The sequence below is a fragment of the Canis lupus genome, chromosome 8 (assembly GCF_003254725.2).
Source record: "Canis lupus dingo isolate Sandy chromosome 8, ASM325472v2, whole genome shotgun sequence".
NCBI lineage: Eukaryota > Metazoa > Chordata > Mammalia > Carnivora > Canidae > Canis > Canis lupus.
The window spans coordinates 69,133,948-69,146,959 of record NC_064250.1 but is presented as its reverse complement, the minus strand read 5'-3'; the positions used below and the strand labels follow the sequence as shown (position 1 = coordinate 69,146,959).

At 60.6% G+C, this 13,012-nt stretch overlaps 1 protein-coding gene across 3 annotated transcripts; it reads right to left on the bottom strand.

The window, feature by feature from the left end:
• Nucleotides 1–3,837: 3,837 nt before the first annotated feature.
• On the bottom strand, nucleotides 3,838–12,167 carry DLK1 (delta like non-canonical Notch ligand 1). Of its 3 annotated transcripts, none has more exons than XM_025443526.3 (6): nucleotides 12,017–12,166; nucleotides 10,648–10,711; nucleotides 10,039–10,169; nucleotides 6,845–6,986; nucleotides 4,762–5,041; nucleotides 3,840–4,542 (listed from the first exon to the last, which is right to left on the bottom strand). In XM_025443526.3, the coding sequence occupies exons 1-6, from the start codon at nucleotides 12,081–12,083 to the stop codon at nucleotides 4,294–4,296; spliced, it is 933 nt and encodes a 310-aa protein (XP_025299311.1). In that variant the 5' UTR covers nucleotides 12,084–12,166; the 3' UTR covers nucleotides 3,840–4,293. The 3 variants fall into 3 exon arrangements, with proteins under 3 accessions (XP_025299310.1, XP_025299311.1, XP_025299312.1); XM_025443527.3 differs by having other exon boundaries at nucleotides 3,849–4,536; XM_025443525.3 differs by having other exon boundaries at nucleotides 3,838–5,041; nucleotides 12,017–12,167.
• Between the last annotated feature and the right edge of the window lie 845 nt (nucleotides 12,168–13,012).

Here is a 13,012-nt window from a genome sequence, read left to right as displayed (position 1 = left end):
TTTGCCTTCCCAGAACTTGCTCTACTGGGTCATGAATTTTTTTTTCCTTTTGTCGTATTTGCCTGTTTTTGATTTGTTACTTTATTGAGGATGCTTGTCTGTCTCTTCGGGAGTGAGGACAGCGACTTCCGTTCGTTGTCAGATTTCAACACTGGGGTTCTCCTAGCTTTGAAAAAGAATCGAAAAGTCTTCACCTTTTCTTTCTCCTTGCTCTGGAGCCGCATCTCTACCTGGGCGCCTCCTGTTCTGTCAAAGGGTCAAAGATTCTAGAACCCGAGAAGGGAACAGACAGCTTGCCCCGCCGTGGGGCCTCCTCCCAGGCAACTGGTCTATTCCTGCTGGCCACATTTTGTTAATACATATTTTCCTGGGAAACTCGTTTCTTCCTTAGAAATTTCTACGCATGGGGACGTCTGGGTGGCTCAGTGATTGAGCGTCTGCCTTTGGCTCAGGTCGTGATTCCGGGGTCCTGGGATCGAGTCCCGCATGGCTCCCTTCTGTCTCTGTCTCTGCCTCTTTTTACTGTGTCTCTCCTGAATAATAAATAAATTCTTTTAAAAAAATAGAAGTTTTTACATTTGTTACCTCAACCTTGTTGTCTTACTTTCTTATACGTGGCACCCGCGTCTGACATTTAAATGTCTGTCTGTCAGGAGGTGTCTCAGGGACACCCGGGGCCCAGCTGGACAGTTGGGTGGGCAGTGGCAGTGACCTCACCGAGGAGAGCCCTGGAGAGGAGAGATGGGCGGTGGGAGGAGGTCAGGGAGGGGACCCTGAGCCTGCAGGGATAAGGCCCTGGGCTGCAGCTCCTGTGTCCAGGGGGAGGGTCTGGCTGAGACCCCTCTCGGGTGGGTGGGCAGGTGCATGCAGTGTCAGGTGCCCCGTGGGGTGAGCGGAGGGTTCCAGCTTGCGCCCGAGGCCAGGGCTGGAAGAGAGGCAGGTCCCTCCTGTGCATGCAGGGCCCAGGTCAGCGGTATAACTGGGCCCCATATACAGGTGGGCCGACATGGAGAAGGCTCCAGGTGCCCCTTGCTACCAAACAAAATCTGTTCTACTCCCTCCCCTGGGCGATTCCACCTTCAGGGAGTTCTGGAAGGACCAGAACAGTGCATGGGACCCCTCACCCCTCACCCCATCACCCTGGAGGCCCAGCTCCTGACATACCACCCACCAACAGCCCCTGTAGGAAACAGACCCAGGGAAGGGGTGGGGCCAACAGGGCCGGAAATGCTGGAGCTCCAGGCACCCCGAGTGCATCTGGAAGGGGCTGGGTGCCCCCCCCCCCGCCACGTGGGAAGGGCCCTCTGCTCGGGGCCTAGGCCCCCGGGTGGGAAGGACGACAGTAGCCCGGGCGCACAACAAATCAAAGCAACACACCAATAGCCCTTGGGTTTTGTTTATTTTTCAATAAACAAAATTTTTTGCTTGTCTGGATTTAGAAAAACGGGAAAGCTAAAAAGAGCGTCAGTGACATTTTTGAAATATTTTGGTTACAGAAAGATCATTACACACCTCCTCCTCTCTCAGTTTGGGGACCGAATTGGTGATCATGCCTCAGACAGCCGTCTTTGAGCTTTTCCGTTCGGTTCGTAAACTACACACTACTCCAAACACACGCGCGGTGTGGATGGGCAGGCAGAGATCCCGACACTCTCAGCAGAATCTGGTTACCCCACAGAGGATGGAATGGACCATTTCTGCGTGACGTGAAGACCGTGTCGAGGCTGCGGACGCTGTCCTGATTTCGCGGGATGTGTGCGAGTGGGCGCGGTGGAATTTGGGTGGGGTGGCCGCAGCGCGTGCTGGTAACAGGTGGCTTGTCACGTGGGAAGGTAGGATGGCCAGGCTCTGAGGGAGGCGTCGGTTCAGGACTCCCTGCTCCCACGGCATTTTACCTGCACCGTGTGGCTTCTGGGGACACGGGTGTGTCCGCCCCCCCCCCCGACTGCCCTCATCCTGCGTGCCGCACAGCTCCCCGCACACTGCCTTGCACGCAGCAGGTGCTGGAAATGCTTCCTGATTGGGTGAATGGCGGATGAGTCAAGGTGAGCGGATGGTCAAGGAGCCACGGCCGGCGGGACGCTGTCCCTTGCCGTCGGGGGACGGGCTGCGCTGGACAGCACCGGATGGACACAGTGGAGCAGAGAATCCAATCACTGGGGCCAATCTCGGAATTTCGTGTTTGGGGAAACTGGATCAGAACAGTTAGCAGTCCTCGGTCAAGGTCTCACGCGAGAGAGGCCAGGCGGGGTGCCGGACACCCGCCTGACCGTGCCAACAGTTCTTTTTTTTTTTGTCTTTTTAATTTTTTGTATCTCAAAATGAACTCGAGATGAGATGATGACTGAATGACATGGGGGAGTGGGGGGCTCTCCGAGTCCAGGGATGGGAGAGTGGGTGTGCGGGCAAGAAGGGGAGGGGCGTGGGTGCTGTGGGGTGGGAGGTTGGTGGCCCCCGAAAGGTGACAGAGTCTTGGGATTCAGGGTTAACCGCGGGGAGGCGGGTGAGGAAGGGACTTGGGGGAGCGTGACAGGGGGGCCCTGGGGTGGGGGGGATAGGCCTCTGCCGGCAGAGGACCAGGGACAAGGTGGCAGGATGGGAGGGGCTCAGGCACTGGGAGCAAAGGGGACAGGGGCTTGGGTGGGACACGGAGAGCTGGGGGAGATGACTCGGGATGATGGGGAACTGGGGGCAGTGGTGATGGTGGCCGAAGGTGATGAGGTCGATGGTCGTATGGTGACGGTGACGCATGTCCACGTGTGTGGGGTGATTTGAATGACCAGGAAGATGGTGATGATGATTCAGAAATAAATATTTGGAGCAAGGTAAACACGGCAGGTAATACTCAATAAAGCTAAGAGTATAGATTCCTATCCAACTAATTTAAGAAGCAAAATATTTCTCACTGGTACCCAAGGGCTGTTTAGCTGCCCAAGCCTAAAGAGCTGGAGAGCTAAACAGAACTCTGTCCCATTTCTTTCTATTTTTGCAAAAAAGATAGATGCTCTTTAAAAAAAAAAAAAAGTCTAATTTATAATTCAGAAGCTGGCTAGGTCTTTCAGGATCTGAGCGTTATTAACTCAGCAACACAAATTAAATCCATAGCTGTGTAGACCAGGTCTGGGACCTCTGGCCACAGAACTAGGAGATGCCCCACAAGCGACAATTTCCACTAAACCCTGTGCAGACCTTAGTGAGGGCTGTGTTGCTGCTCAGATTTCGCCAGGGGCACTTGCGGTTCAAGGGGCATTTAAATTTCAAGGGACATCTCTAATCTACGGGGTTAGGAGGCAGGTAAAGTGCTGGGGATTTGGGTGGCTGGGGGCTGCCCAAGTGGCAACTCCAGACTGCAATAGGTGACTCAAAGCGGGCCGAGGGCTTCCAAACAGAAAGCAGGCCAGGAGGCTCCCCCACTTTGAGAAATGCAGTTAGGATCGATCTCGATACGTCAAGTGTGCATCCAGGATAGGCCCGAACCTGTGGATCCTGGGATGAGACTTTGTCTTCATCAGATCCTAATTTTGTCAGGGTCAGGAACTGTTTTGGTCCGTACCCCTTCGTTCTTTCATTCAGAGTTTTGGTGCCAGAGAGAACTTTGATGGTCACTGCGTTCCTGCCCCCCCCAGCAAGAGGGGCAGAAGGTGGGCCCGGGGTGGGGACGGGGGCTCGCCAAGGATCGCACAGCGAGTTAGTGGCAGGGCGGGGAGCAGGTCCCGGCCCCCCAGCAGCCAGCCCGGGGCTCTCTCTGCCTGACACACGGCCGCTGCACTCTGCCAAAATCTCAAATCAATCGGAAAGATCTAAAGGTTGCGGTGTTGAACTGGATGTGAGTGCGCGTTGGATGTGGCGTGTGAGGACGAACGAAAGAGATTTTTGCCTTTTTCACAGTGAGCGGTCATGCGCAGCACTCGTTACGGTTTCACGAGGACCGTGGCCGAGACCCCTCGGAGAGGGATGTCGGCACCCAGTCCCGGTTCAGTTGCCTTGTTTTTTTTTGGTCTTTTTTGATTTTAGATTTAAGTTTAGAGAGTTTAGAATAACATACTAATTTCTTTTACTCGTTTAAAGATGAAATTCTTATTATTATTTATCGATCATGCATTAAGAGAGAGAAAGAGGATGCTTTTGGCATTTGCATTTGTCACAGAGCAACACAAAGATAATATATGGAAGCATAGCGTTCACCAGATTCGACACAAAATAGAGCAAACTCCAGCACAAAGAGGAGAACAGACCGCATATAGTGAGCTCTGCGGGACCCCGAGAACAGAGAGGGGCCGGTGGGGACGCCGCTTAGATGTCGTCCTCGCCAGCCTCCTTGCTGAAGGTGGTCATGTCGATCTTCTCGGGGAAGATGATGTTGACGGCCAGGTCCTCCCCGCTGTTGTAGTGCAGCAGGAGGTTCTTCTTCTGGCGCAGCATGCGGTTGTAGCGCAGGTTGGACAGCCAGGCCTCGCACTTGTTGAGGAAGACGATGCCCATGGTGCCCAGCACCACCAGACTGGTCAGCACGCCCAGGATGGTGAAGCAGATGGCCTGGCCCTCGGAGAGGAGGGGGGTGTTCTTGTGGAGCTCCTTCATGGACACCTTGAGGATGCGGTGCTCGGGCTGGGGCACCGGCAGCTCGTGCACCCCGGGGGTCAGGCGGTAGGTCAGCCCGTACCCGCTGGGCAGACGGGTGACCTGCTGGGGGCTCGGGGCACGCTTCCGGCCACAGATGGGGCCTGTGAACTCGGGCTTGCACAGACACTCGTACCTCACCTGGGTGTGCTGCAGGCAGGTGCCCCCGTTGAGGCACGGGTCGCTGGCGCAGTTGCTCACGGGGCGGCTGCAGGTCTTGTCCACGAAGCCGGCGGGGCATCGGCAGCGGAAGTCGCCCCCGATGTCCGTACAGATGCCCTGGTTCTCGCACGGGTTGGGGGTGCAGCTGTTGGCCACGATCTCGCAGAAATTGCCTGAGAAGCCAGGGGGGCACAGGCAGGAGGCATGGGAGGCCCGGCCCTCATCATCCACGCAGCTGCCTCCGTGCTGGCAGGGGGAACTGCAACACAACAGGGGGACACGGTAAAGGGCCCTCGGGGGCTGGGCTAGGACAGTGGTGCCCGGGTGTGGGGGGGAGGCCAGCCTGTCCGGTGCGTGAGCTGCTGCCGGCCAGGGGGGACGCCGGGGCGCTGCTGCGACCCCCGCCCACGAGGGGCTCCCGGGCCGGCCGAGGCGGACGCAGGCCCGCCCGTGTGGGGTGCTCGCCTCACCCCCTCGAGCTGCCAGCCTGGAGCACACCTGGCCTCCCGTGCCGAGGCCCGTCTCCTCTCCCACCTCCTAGGTCATCTCTCCGACCAGAGGCCTGACGGTTAGTCACTGGACGGGGGGGAAACAGGCTGAGAGAGGCAAAGTTAGTGATGAGCCAGGGCTGGCGCCAGCCCCCTCCCTCCGCTCCATCCCGGGCCGCGGGCAGGGCCGGGCAGGGCAGGGGTGGGGGCCTCGCTCCCCGCTGCCCGCACCACGCTGCCACCCTCATGGTGACTCGTATTGTCACTTTCGGCGGAGAGCCTGCGGACTATTGTACGGGAAGCCCTTGGGGACACTCAGAGTGAAAGGCAGCCTCGGTCTGTGTGCGCTGGCCCGGCCCGGCGGTGCCCGGCTGTGTAATAGCGGGCCATTCACCCAAGTGCGGCGTGCAGACCGAGCTGTTTGCTCAAAGCGGAGCAGCACAGGAGCATTTAATGTAAGTGCTTTTAAACGAGCGGACCCTTTGTCATCCGATAAATGCCAAAACCCAGGGAAGAAAGGGGCTCGAAGCACACCAATTCGGCACAGCCGCTTCAGGGGTGAGGGCCGCAGAGGAGCCGGGCTCTGAAGGCACTTCAAGGACCCCGGGCTCTATTTTGACAGACCGTTCAAGTTGGTTGGAGAGAAAAGCAAAATATTGTAAAGGTTTTGCTCCGTATTTTCCCATCCCGCTAAGAGGCAGACGTGGGCTTCCGTTGTGCTCCCCCCGCCGCCGCCCGGCCGCTCCTCTGACCCCCTCTGAACACTGATCGTTAGATGCTGCATAAATGCCTGTCTGTGGCCTCTGCTGGCTCCAGGGTCCTCCACGGCCCCCTGGAATGTCAGGTCAAGATAAGCTTATTCCGCCTGGTAGCTTCTGCCCCCACCCCCCGCCCCCCAGCTCCTGGCCGGGGACCGCCGCCCAAGCCCCCGTGGACTGGACGGCTGGGGGCTCCGTGGAGCTAAACAGAGGAGGGCCGGAAATGGCCTGGCTGCCAGAAAGCCAGCGGCCCCTCTGTCTGTGCTGCCCCCTGCTCAGGCGTCCCCGAGCCTCCGCCCCACTGAGGGTAGCTGAGCGCTGGACACCCCCCGCCCCGCCGCGGACCCCGCTGGCCAAAGGCCCCTCCTCTCTCCACCTCCTCAGCCTGGCAGGTCTCCCTAAACATCCCCCAAAACCCAGCTGCAGAGCCTGTCCATTCCCCCAAACCACCCCCTAAAGTGCAGTGAGTGGGCTTCACAAAGAGCCTCGGCCCCAGGGACCTCTGCCCCCACCAGCGCCTCCCCACCGCTGGCCTGGACGGCAGGCCCAGGGTACCCTGTACCCTCCCGCGCACACACCCAGCGAGGGAATATGCAATCACCTCCGGGGTCATTTCAGAAATGATGGAAATGACACACTCCCCCCGCAAATACCCTGATCTGGGACGGCCCCCCGTGGGGCTGCGGGATGGGCACTTACTTGGTCTTTTGTCAGGCAACGGGTCCGACTGGGCTAGGCTGAAAGGGTCTTTAGGGGTGTGAAGCAGGAATCAAAGCAGCATTCATCAGATCACACAGAGTCAGAAAGAATATTTACCCATTGATCACGCAGGGCCCGTCCTTCTTCTGACAGTCCTTGCCCGAGAACCCAGGGGCGCAGGAGCACTCGTAGTGGCTGGCATCGAGGTTCACGCAGGTGCCATTGTTGGCGCAGGGGGCCGAGGCACAGGCCCGGATGTCTGCGATGGGGAGGAAAGAGCAGACTTTGTCACCCCCTCCGGCACACAGGCTGGAAGGAGAACTTTCTGGATGGGGCGCAGGGACAGAGCCCTCCAGCTGGTGGAGTGGGGGTGGGAGGGACCCCAAGTGAGCTGCCTCGATGTCTCTGTTAGCGGCCACTGCCAATGGTCACCAAACACAGTCCTGAGGAAGAGCGTGTCGTGACCCCCGCAAACCTCTGCAGTGGGGAAGCAGCTCACAGAGCTGAAGGGGCTCCCCTGTGTTAGGTCACTGATCCTCAGCCCAGGACAGCTGCCCCCTTTTCCTGGCATCAGGTCACCAGCATGACCGTCACTGCAGACCCCTTCCTGCCCCCAAACCGGTGTGTGCGGGGCCAAGGTTCCCCAGTGCCTGCCTCTCCCCTGCCCAAAATGGTCATGTCCAGCTTCTCCTGTTTGGGGGTGGGGGGGTCCCTGCCATTCAGGGCAATCGTGCAGCCCAGCTGTTAGAAACACCAGCTGCCCTTCATACTTCGCCATCATAGAGGGGAGGGGGAGAAACGGAGACATGGGAAGACTCCTGTTGGGGGGAATCAAGAAACGTGATTTAGCCCCAGCACCGCCTCCACCTCCTGGTGGTCGCTCTTTCTGCGCTCAGGATCGGAACCGAGGGGCTCGTGATAAAAAGGCTGTATCTTTTGAAGGCAGCGAAATTAGAAGTATCTGAGTGCTCTCCTGTCCGTGTGGGTTTCCATGAGCACTGCTACATTTCCGCCGCCTTTTTTACACCTCCCATCATGCACACTTCATTATGCGGGGCTCCGAGAGCCAGGGACAGCTGAACAAAGGGGCCTGGGTCAGGGGCTCTCTGCCAGTGGAGACCCCAGCCCCCCCCCGGACAGGGCCAGGAGGGACCTTTCCTCTGCTGGGCCCCAGCCGGCCTCAGAGTTCAGCTCCTCCCAGTCTCTGCCTCACTTTCCCCACTTACAAAAGAAGGGGCTCTCCCTGGCAGGTCTTTGTTTGTGGGGGGGAACCTACTCGCTTCAGCTTCCTACATTTGAGCTGCCCTGGAGCACCTGCCAAATACAAAGCCAGAGCCAACCAGAGACGCAGCAAGCCAAGGCAGGGTGGGTGGGGGGTCCCCGGGTGCAGAGGCCACACGTGTGCAGATTTTTTGTGCAGGTTTTTTTCTTTCCCCTTTTTTAAAGAGACCCTCACCCTCGTGGAGGGAAGATGGCAATCAACCAATAAGGAAAAGCCCGAACGCCATGCTGCGGCCTATCCAGAGCCCACGAAGCACTCCCTGGGAGCCCGGCTTGGTATAAGGAAACATAAAGAGGATTTATCATTACGGGAAGGTGCCGGCTCAGCCAGCAGGCGAAGCCTCGGCAGTGGGCTCCCCATCCTGTGCTCCCAGCAACCCCATCCCTGACGGTTGAATCTTAAATTTCAGCTGAAGAGCTAGCAAGCCCCCCATCCCCTCCCCGCAGCGTCCGGCCCCACCAGCAGAGGATGAGCCCACTCTTCCCAACTCCTTCCAGCCCAAAAGTAGCACAGACTAAGCCAGGGCGAGGAGAAAGCTGCCGGGGGTCTCCGCTAGGGCAGCAGCTGTGGCCCCGACAGCCTCAGACGCCAGGAGAAAGGGAGAGAGCTGCTAATTACCCGGAGGGCTGTTTCCTCCCAACCCCACGTCCCAGGCTGAGAGGCTTTGTCAACCCAGGGAGCAGGGGACATTTTGTCTGGAAACTTCCATGGCGGGGGGGGGGGGGGGGGGGGGGCGGGGGGGCAATCCTGAACCAGACACCAAAGAGAATGGGCTCCAGGCTAAGAGCCCTGACCCCAAGAGGAAGCTTTTCTGGGATCCTGTGGGTCCCAAAGCAGCTCAGAGGGTGCCGTGCTGAGGGGCAGCAGAGCTGCTGGCTAGAGCATGAGTCAGCTGCGGGTAAAATCCTGTATCATCGGGGCTGGGGGTGGGGGGGCTTTAAGGACCCGAGACAATGTGATGGGGGGGCTCGATTAGGAGAGCCCTGCCTCGGCGATACAGGCTGGGGGTGTGGTCCCAACATGTGCTTGTATTTTCCTTAAGGGAGGGGATTTGGAGCAGCCACAAATGACAGCTCCCCCAGTTCTGGGGCTAGGAGAAGGGATTTTAGCCACCCTCTCTGGACAACTCCTCATGGGTCCCTACGCACGGCCTTTAGACTTCCCCGAGCCTCGATTTCCCTATCGGTACCCCTGTCCCTGCCAGTGCTGAGGACCGAGGGACGAAGGCCCTGTGGCAGCTGCCTACGTCGCTGGGAGTTTTGTCGAGGACTTTACTTTGCCCCCGGCTTCAGGGCAGGTTCTGCCAGATGAGAATGGACTCAGATGGACATTTTGCAGCCTAGAACTGCAGTGACAGCCAACTCTCAATTGCTCATGGTAATGGAGGACAAAGATTGCATAAATTAATGAAATCAACAGATAACACCAATCTGCACTTTGACCACTTCTCAGCCCTCGTGGACCCCCCGCCTCCCCCTACACCTGACCGAGGCCAGCCCCATCCTACCGGCCCTGACACAGCTCGGGCTCCCCCCACCCCCGTCCTGCACCCCCAGGCTCAGCACTCACCCCCCCTTGTTTGTTTGTTTGTTTGTTTGCGTGTTTTTGCAGCCTCCTTACCAGCCTTCTGTGTGGATTTTTCAGAGGCTTAGCTCTGTGACCCCCACCCCCATCCTTACCCCCTCTGAGTTTTGGAGACCCGGACAGGTTAGCCAGGTCTCTACTCTCTCTCTCGGCTTTGTGTGGCGTGTGCTTTCTTCGTGACTCTTTATTCAACAGGCAGCTCCCTGCCAGCCCCCACAAAGTGCCTTCTCTGGGTGCGGGCGACGCGGAGGGGAGCAAAATTAAGGCCCTACCTGTGAGGAGGCTCTGGGCAGCAGCGGGGAAGTAATAAACAGATCATTACCATACAGAGCCCGGGGTGCGTGGGAATAAGGCGGGAGGGGGAGGGGAGGCAGCCACAGGCTGGGAGGAGGTGGCTGGGCGCCCAGGGCAGGGATGGGTGGGGTGGGCGGGGGCACATGCCAACCTATGTCGCACAGGTTGCCGTCCCAGCCGTCGTCACAAATGCACTGCCAGGGTTCCACGCAGAGTCCGTTAACACAGCCGGGAAAGGTCACGCACTGGTCACACAGGGGACCCTGCCAGCCAGGCTGGCACCTGCAGGGGGTGGGGGGAGAAAGATGGGGACATGTGAGGAGGGGCAGGAGTGGACAGGGTGCTGAGGCTGCCTTCTACGGAGCCAAGATCCCTCGGGGGTGTTTGCACAGTACCAGGCCGGTGGGTCCCAGGAAGCAAATACCAGTCACCTGAACAGAAAAGCGTCAACAGAGGACCAGACAGAGGGGTCCCTGAGAGCCTGGGAGAGCACTGCATCTTGCCGCAGTGGCCTGCAGTGGTCTCCCCCTGCAAGGGGCTCTCCAGACACCCCCACTTCTGAGACGGCAGACAGGAGTCGCGACTGTCCCCTGCCCTCTTCTCCCCCTCGCTACCCCCCCCCCACCAGTTCCTGTGGGGGCGAGGAAGCTGTTTGCTGCAGCCCAGCAGCCAAGCACCCCCCCCTTCCTGCCTGACGCCATGACTCCCCAGGATTTTGCCCTGACCCCCTACAGCTGCCTCTGGGGAAGCACCCCATTACCTGCAAACATTGTCATCCTCGCAGAATCCATTTTGGGGGTGGCAGGCCGGGAAGCATTCAGCTCCTGAGGCACAAGAAAGGTTGTTACACCATTCACCCCACAAGGCCCCGGAGGCCAAGGCAAAGCCGGTCTTCTCCCAAGCAGCTCCCGGCCTCCCTGGAGGGAGCCAAGGACCCCCCGAGGTCCGACCAGCCTGGCACACAGTAGGCACTTCACGTCAGCCCACTCAGGGGGGACAAAAAATCTCTGCCATGGTCACAGCTATGGAGTGACCACAGTACACTGCCTGGTTCCTAGGAGCAGGTCAGACGCCTAATTCCACCCCCCCACACACACGCTCCCCCAAATTACAAAACCTCAAACGCTAATAGCGGGGAGAGGGGAGACAGTGAATGGAAGGATTCTGACCCCTGGGCACGCAGCCAAACCCTCACTTTTGCAAAGTGAGCTAAAATGGGGAGCAGATTCTGAGATACCCAGCTTCGGAAAAGGCCAGACGGGTTCACCTGGCAGCCCCACAGGTAAGCATCAGGGTCTCTCTCTTTTTTTTTTTTTTTTTTTTTTTTTAAGGTTAATCCCAGTTAAACCAGGCACGCAGGTCAAATTCCCCCATTTCCCCTACCCCAGACTCTTCATATTCAAAAGACGCAAGGTTTTTTTTGCAAAACAGATTTTGCCATTCTGACACCATCGGACACTTGGAGGGTGCCTACTGTGTGCATCCACTTCCATCAGCTCCCCAGCTTCCCAGACGGCCCCCCTCCTCGGCACTGGTGCAGTGGGGGCGGGGGGCACTGCGGGAAGGGGCAACTCTCTCTGTCAGAGACAGATGGCCGCTGCAGACAGAAGTGTCGCAGCCCCTCACCTAGAGGAACGCCACGCGCGCGCGCGGGAGGGGCTCGCGCTGGGGCTCCTCGCGCGCGGAATTCGGGGCTGCGACGGCAAAGCCACCCCCCGCGGCCCCCACAGACCTGTTCCTGCACGCGCACGCCGCGACACCCCAAAGTTGCACCCCTGAGCATTTCCACACAGGGCTCCCGAGCATCACCTCGCTTCTCCATACCTCCTGTCTCCGCGCACCGGCACCCCTGCGAGCGCCACTTCTGCGGGGTGGGAAGGGGCTGGGGCGGGGGCGCGGGGGGCGCGGTCCGCACACCTCCGCTGCCCCCGGGACCCCCAGGGCCGCGCCGGGCATGCGAGGGCGGCGGGGAGGGCGAGGCGGCCCCGCGCGGGGCTTAGGGTTAGGCGGGACGGGCCGGAGTTGGGGCGCACGGGACGGGGCGCGCGGGGCATCGGGCGGCCGGGGAGGGGGGGCGCCGCGGGCTTCCCCAGAGGGGGCGCGAGCCGGGCCGCCGGCGGGGGGCTCACCATGGACACTGTGGCCGAAGGCCAGCAGGAGCAAGAGGACGGGCAGGAGGGCTGCGGTCGCGGTCATCGCGGGGCGGCCGGGGTCGCGGTCCCGGGAGCGGCGCGGGCGCGGGTCCGGCTCCGGGCGCCGCGCTGGGCTTCTGGTTGCGGACGCGGAAGGGGGCGCGGGCGCGCGGCGAGGGGAAAGCCAGGGCTGCACCGGGCTGCGCGCTGCGCTCTCCGCCGCCGCCGCCGAGCTGCCGCCGCCGCCGCGCGCGCCGCCCTTTTCGTACCGCCGCCCCCCCGCGGCCCCCGCCCCCCGCCCCCGCCTCCGCGCGCACGGGGCCGGCGCCGGCCAGTCCCGGTGACCCCCGCCCCTCGCGGGGCCGCCCCCCGCCGCTGCGGCGTCCCGGAGAGCCGCCCGCGCGCACGGAGCGCTCTTGGCTAGACGGGCACAGGTACCCCGCGCGCGGTGGGCACACGCTCTGGACGCGGGACGGCCCGCGGGCGCGCACGCCCGGGCCCGCTTAGGACAGGCGGCGGGGACCGAGCCGGGGCCGGGCCGCAGCCCCCAGCCGGGCGCCAGCACGCGCTCGGAATACAGAAGCACGCAGAGCAGCACCAGGGCACTTATGGCCAAGGTCCCGAGCACGCACGCCATGGCTCGCCGGCCCGGCCCGGCCCGGAGACACAAATGCGCACTCTGGGGACGCGGCCCGCGCGATCCGCATCCGCGCTCGGAACGCACCGATGAGGAGCCCTAGAGCCCCCTACCCTGGCCGCAGAGACGCAGGAAAATGCAGACACGCGCACACACGCGCGCACGCACACACACACACACACACACACACACACACACCCTACACCACCAGCGCACACCGCCGGCAGACGCAGGTTATAGAAACAGTCAGAAGCGCCACATGCTCAGTCACAGGCACGCAGGGAGGCCAGCGGACACACGGTTATGAAACCCCGGGCATCCTTCCGCGTGTGCCCACCCGTCCACGCAGAGGCACG

Excerpts from the sequence above, each read along its gene's own strand:
- DLK1 (XM_025443525.3), bottom strand. The coding sequence starts at position 12,083 with ATGACCGCGACCGCAGCCCTCCTGCCCGTCCTCTTGCTCCTGCTGGCC. Across the intron at positions 10,170-10,647 it reads GAGGATGACAATGTTTGCAG|GTGCCAGCCTGGCTGGCAGG; the intron begins GTAATGGGGTGC and ends CACCCCCTGCAG. Across the intron at positions 6,987-10,038 it reads CGGCAACCTGTGCGACATAG|ACATCCGGGCCTGTGCCTCG; the intron begins GTTGGCATGTGC and ends TCCCCATCGCAG.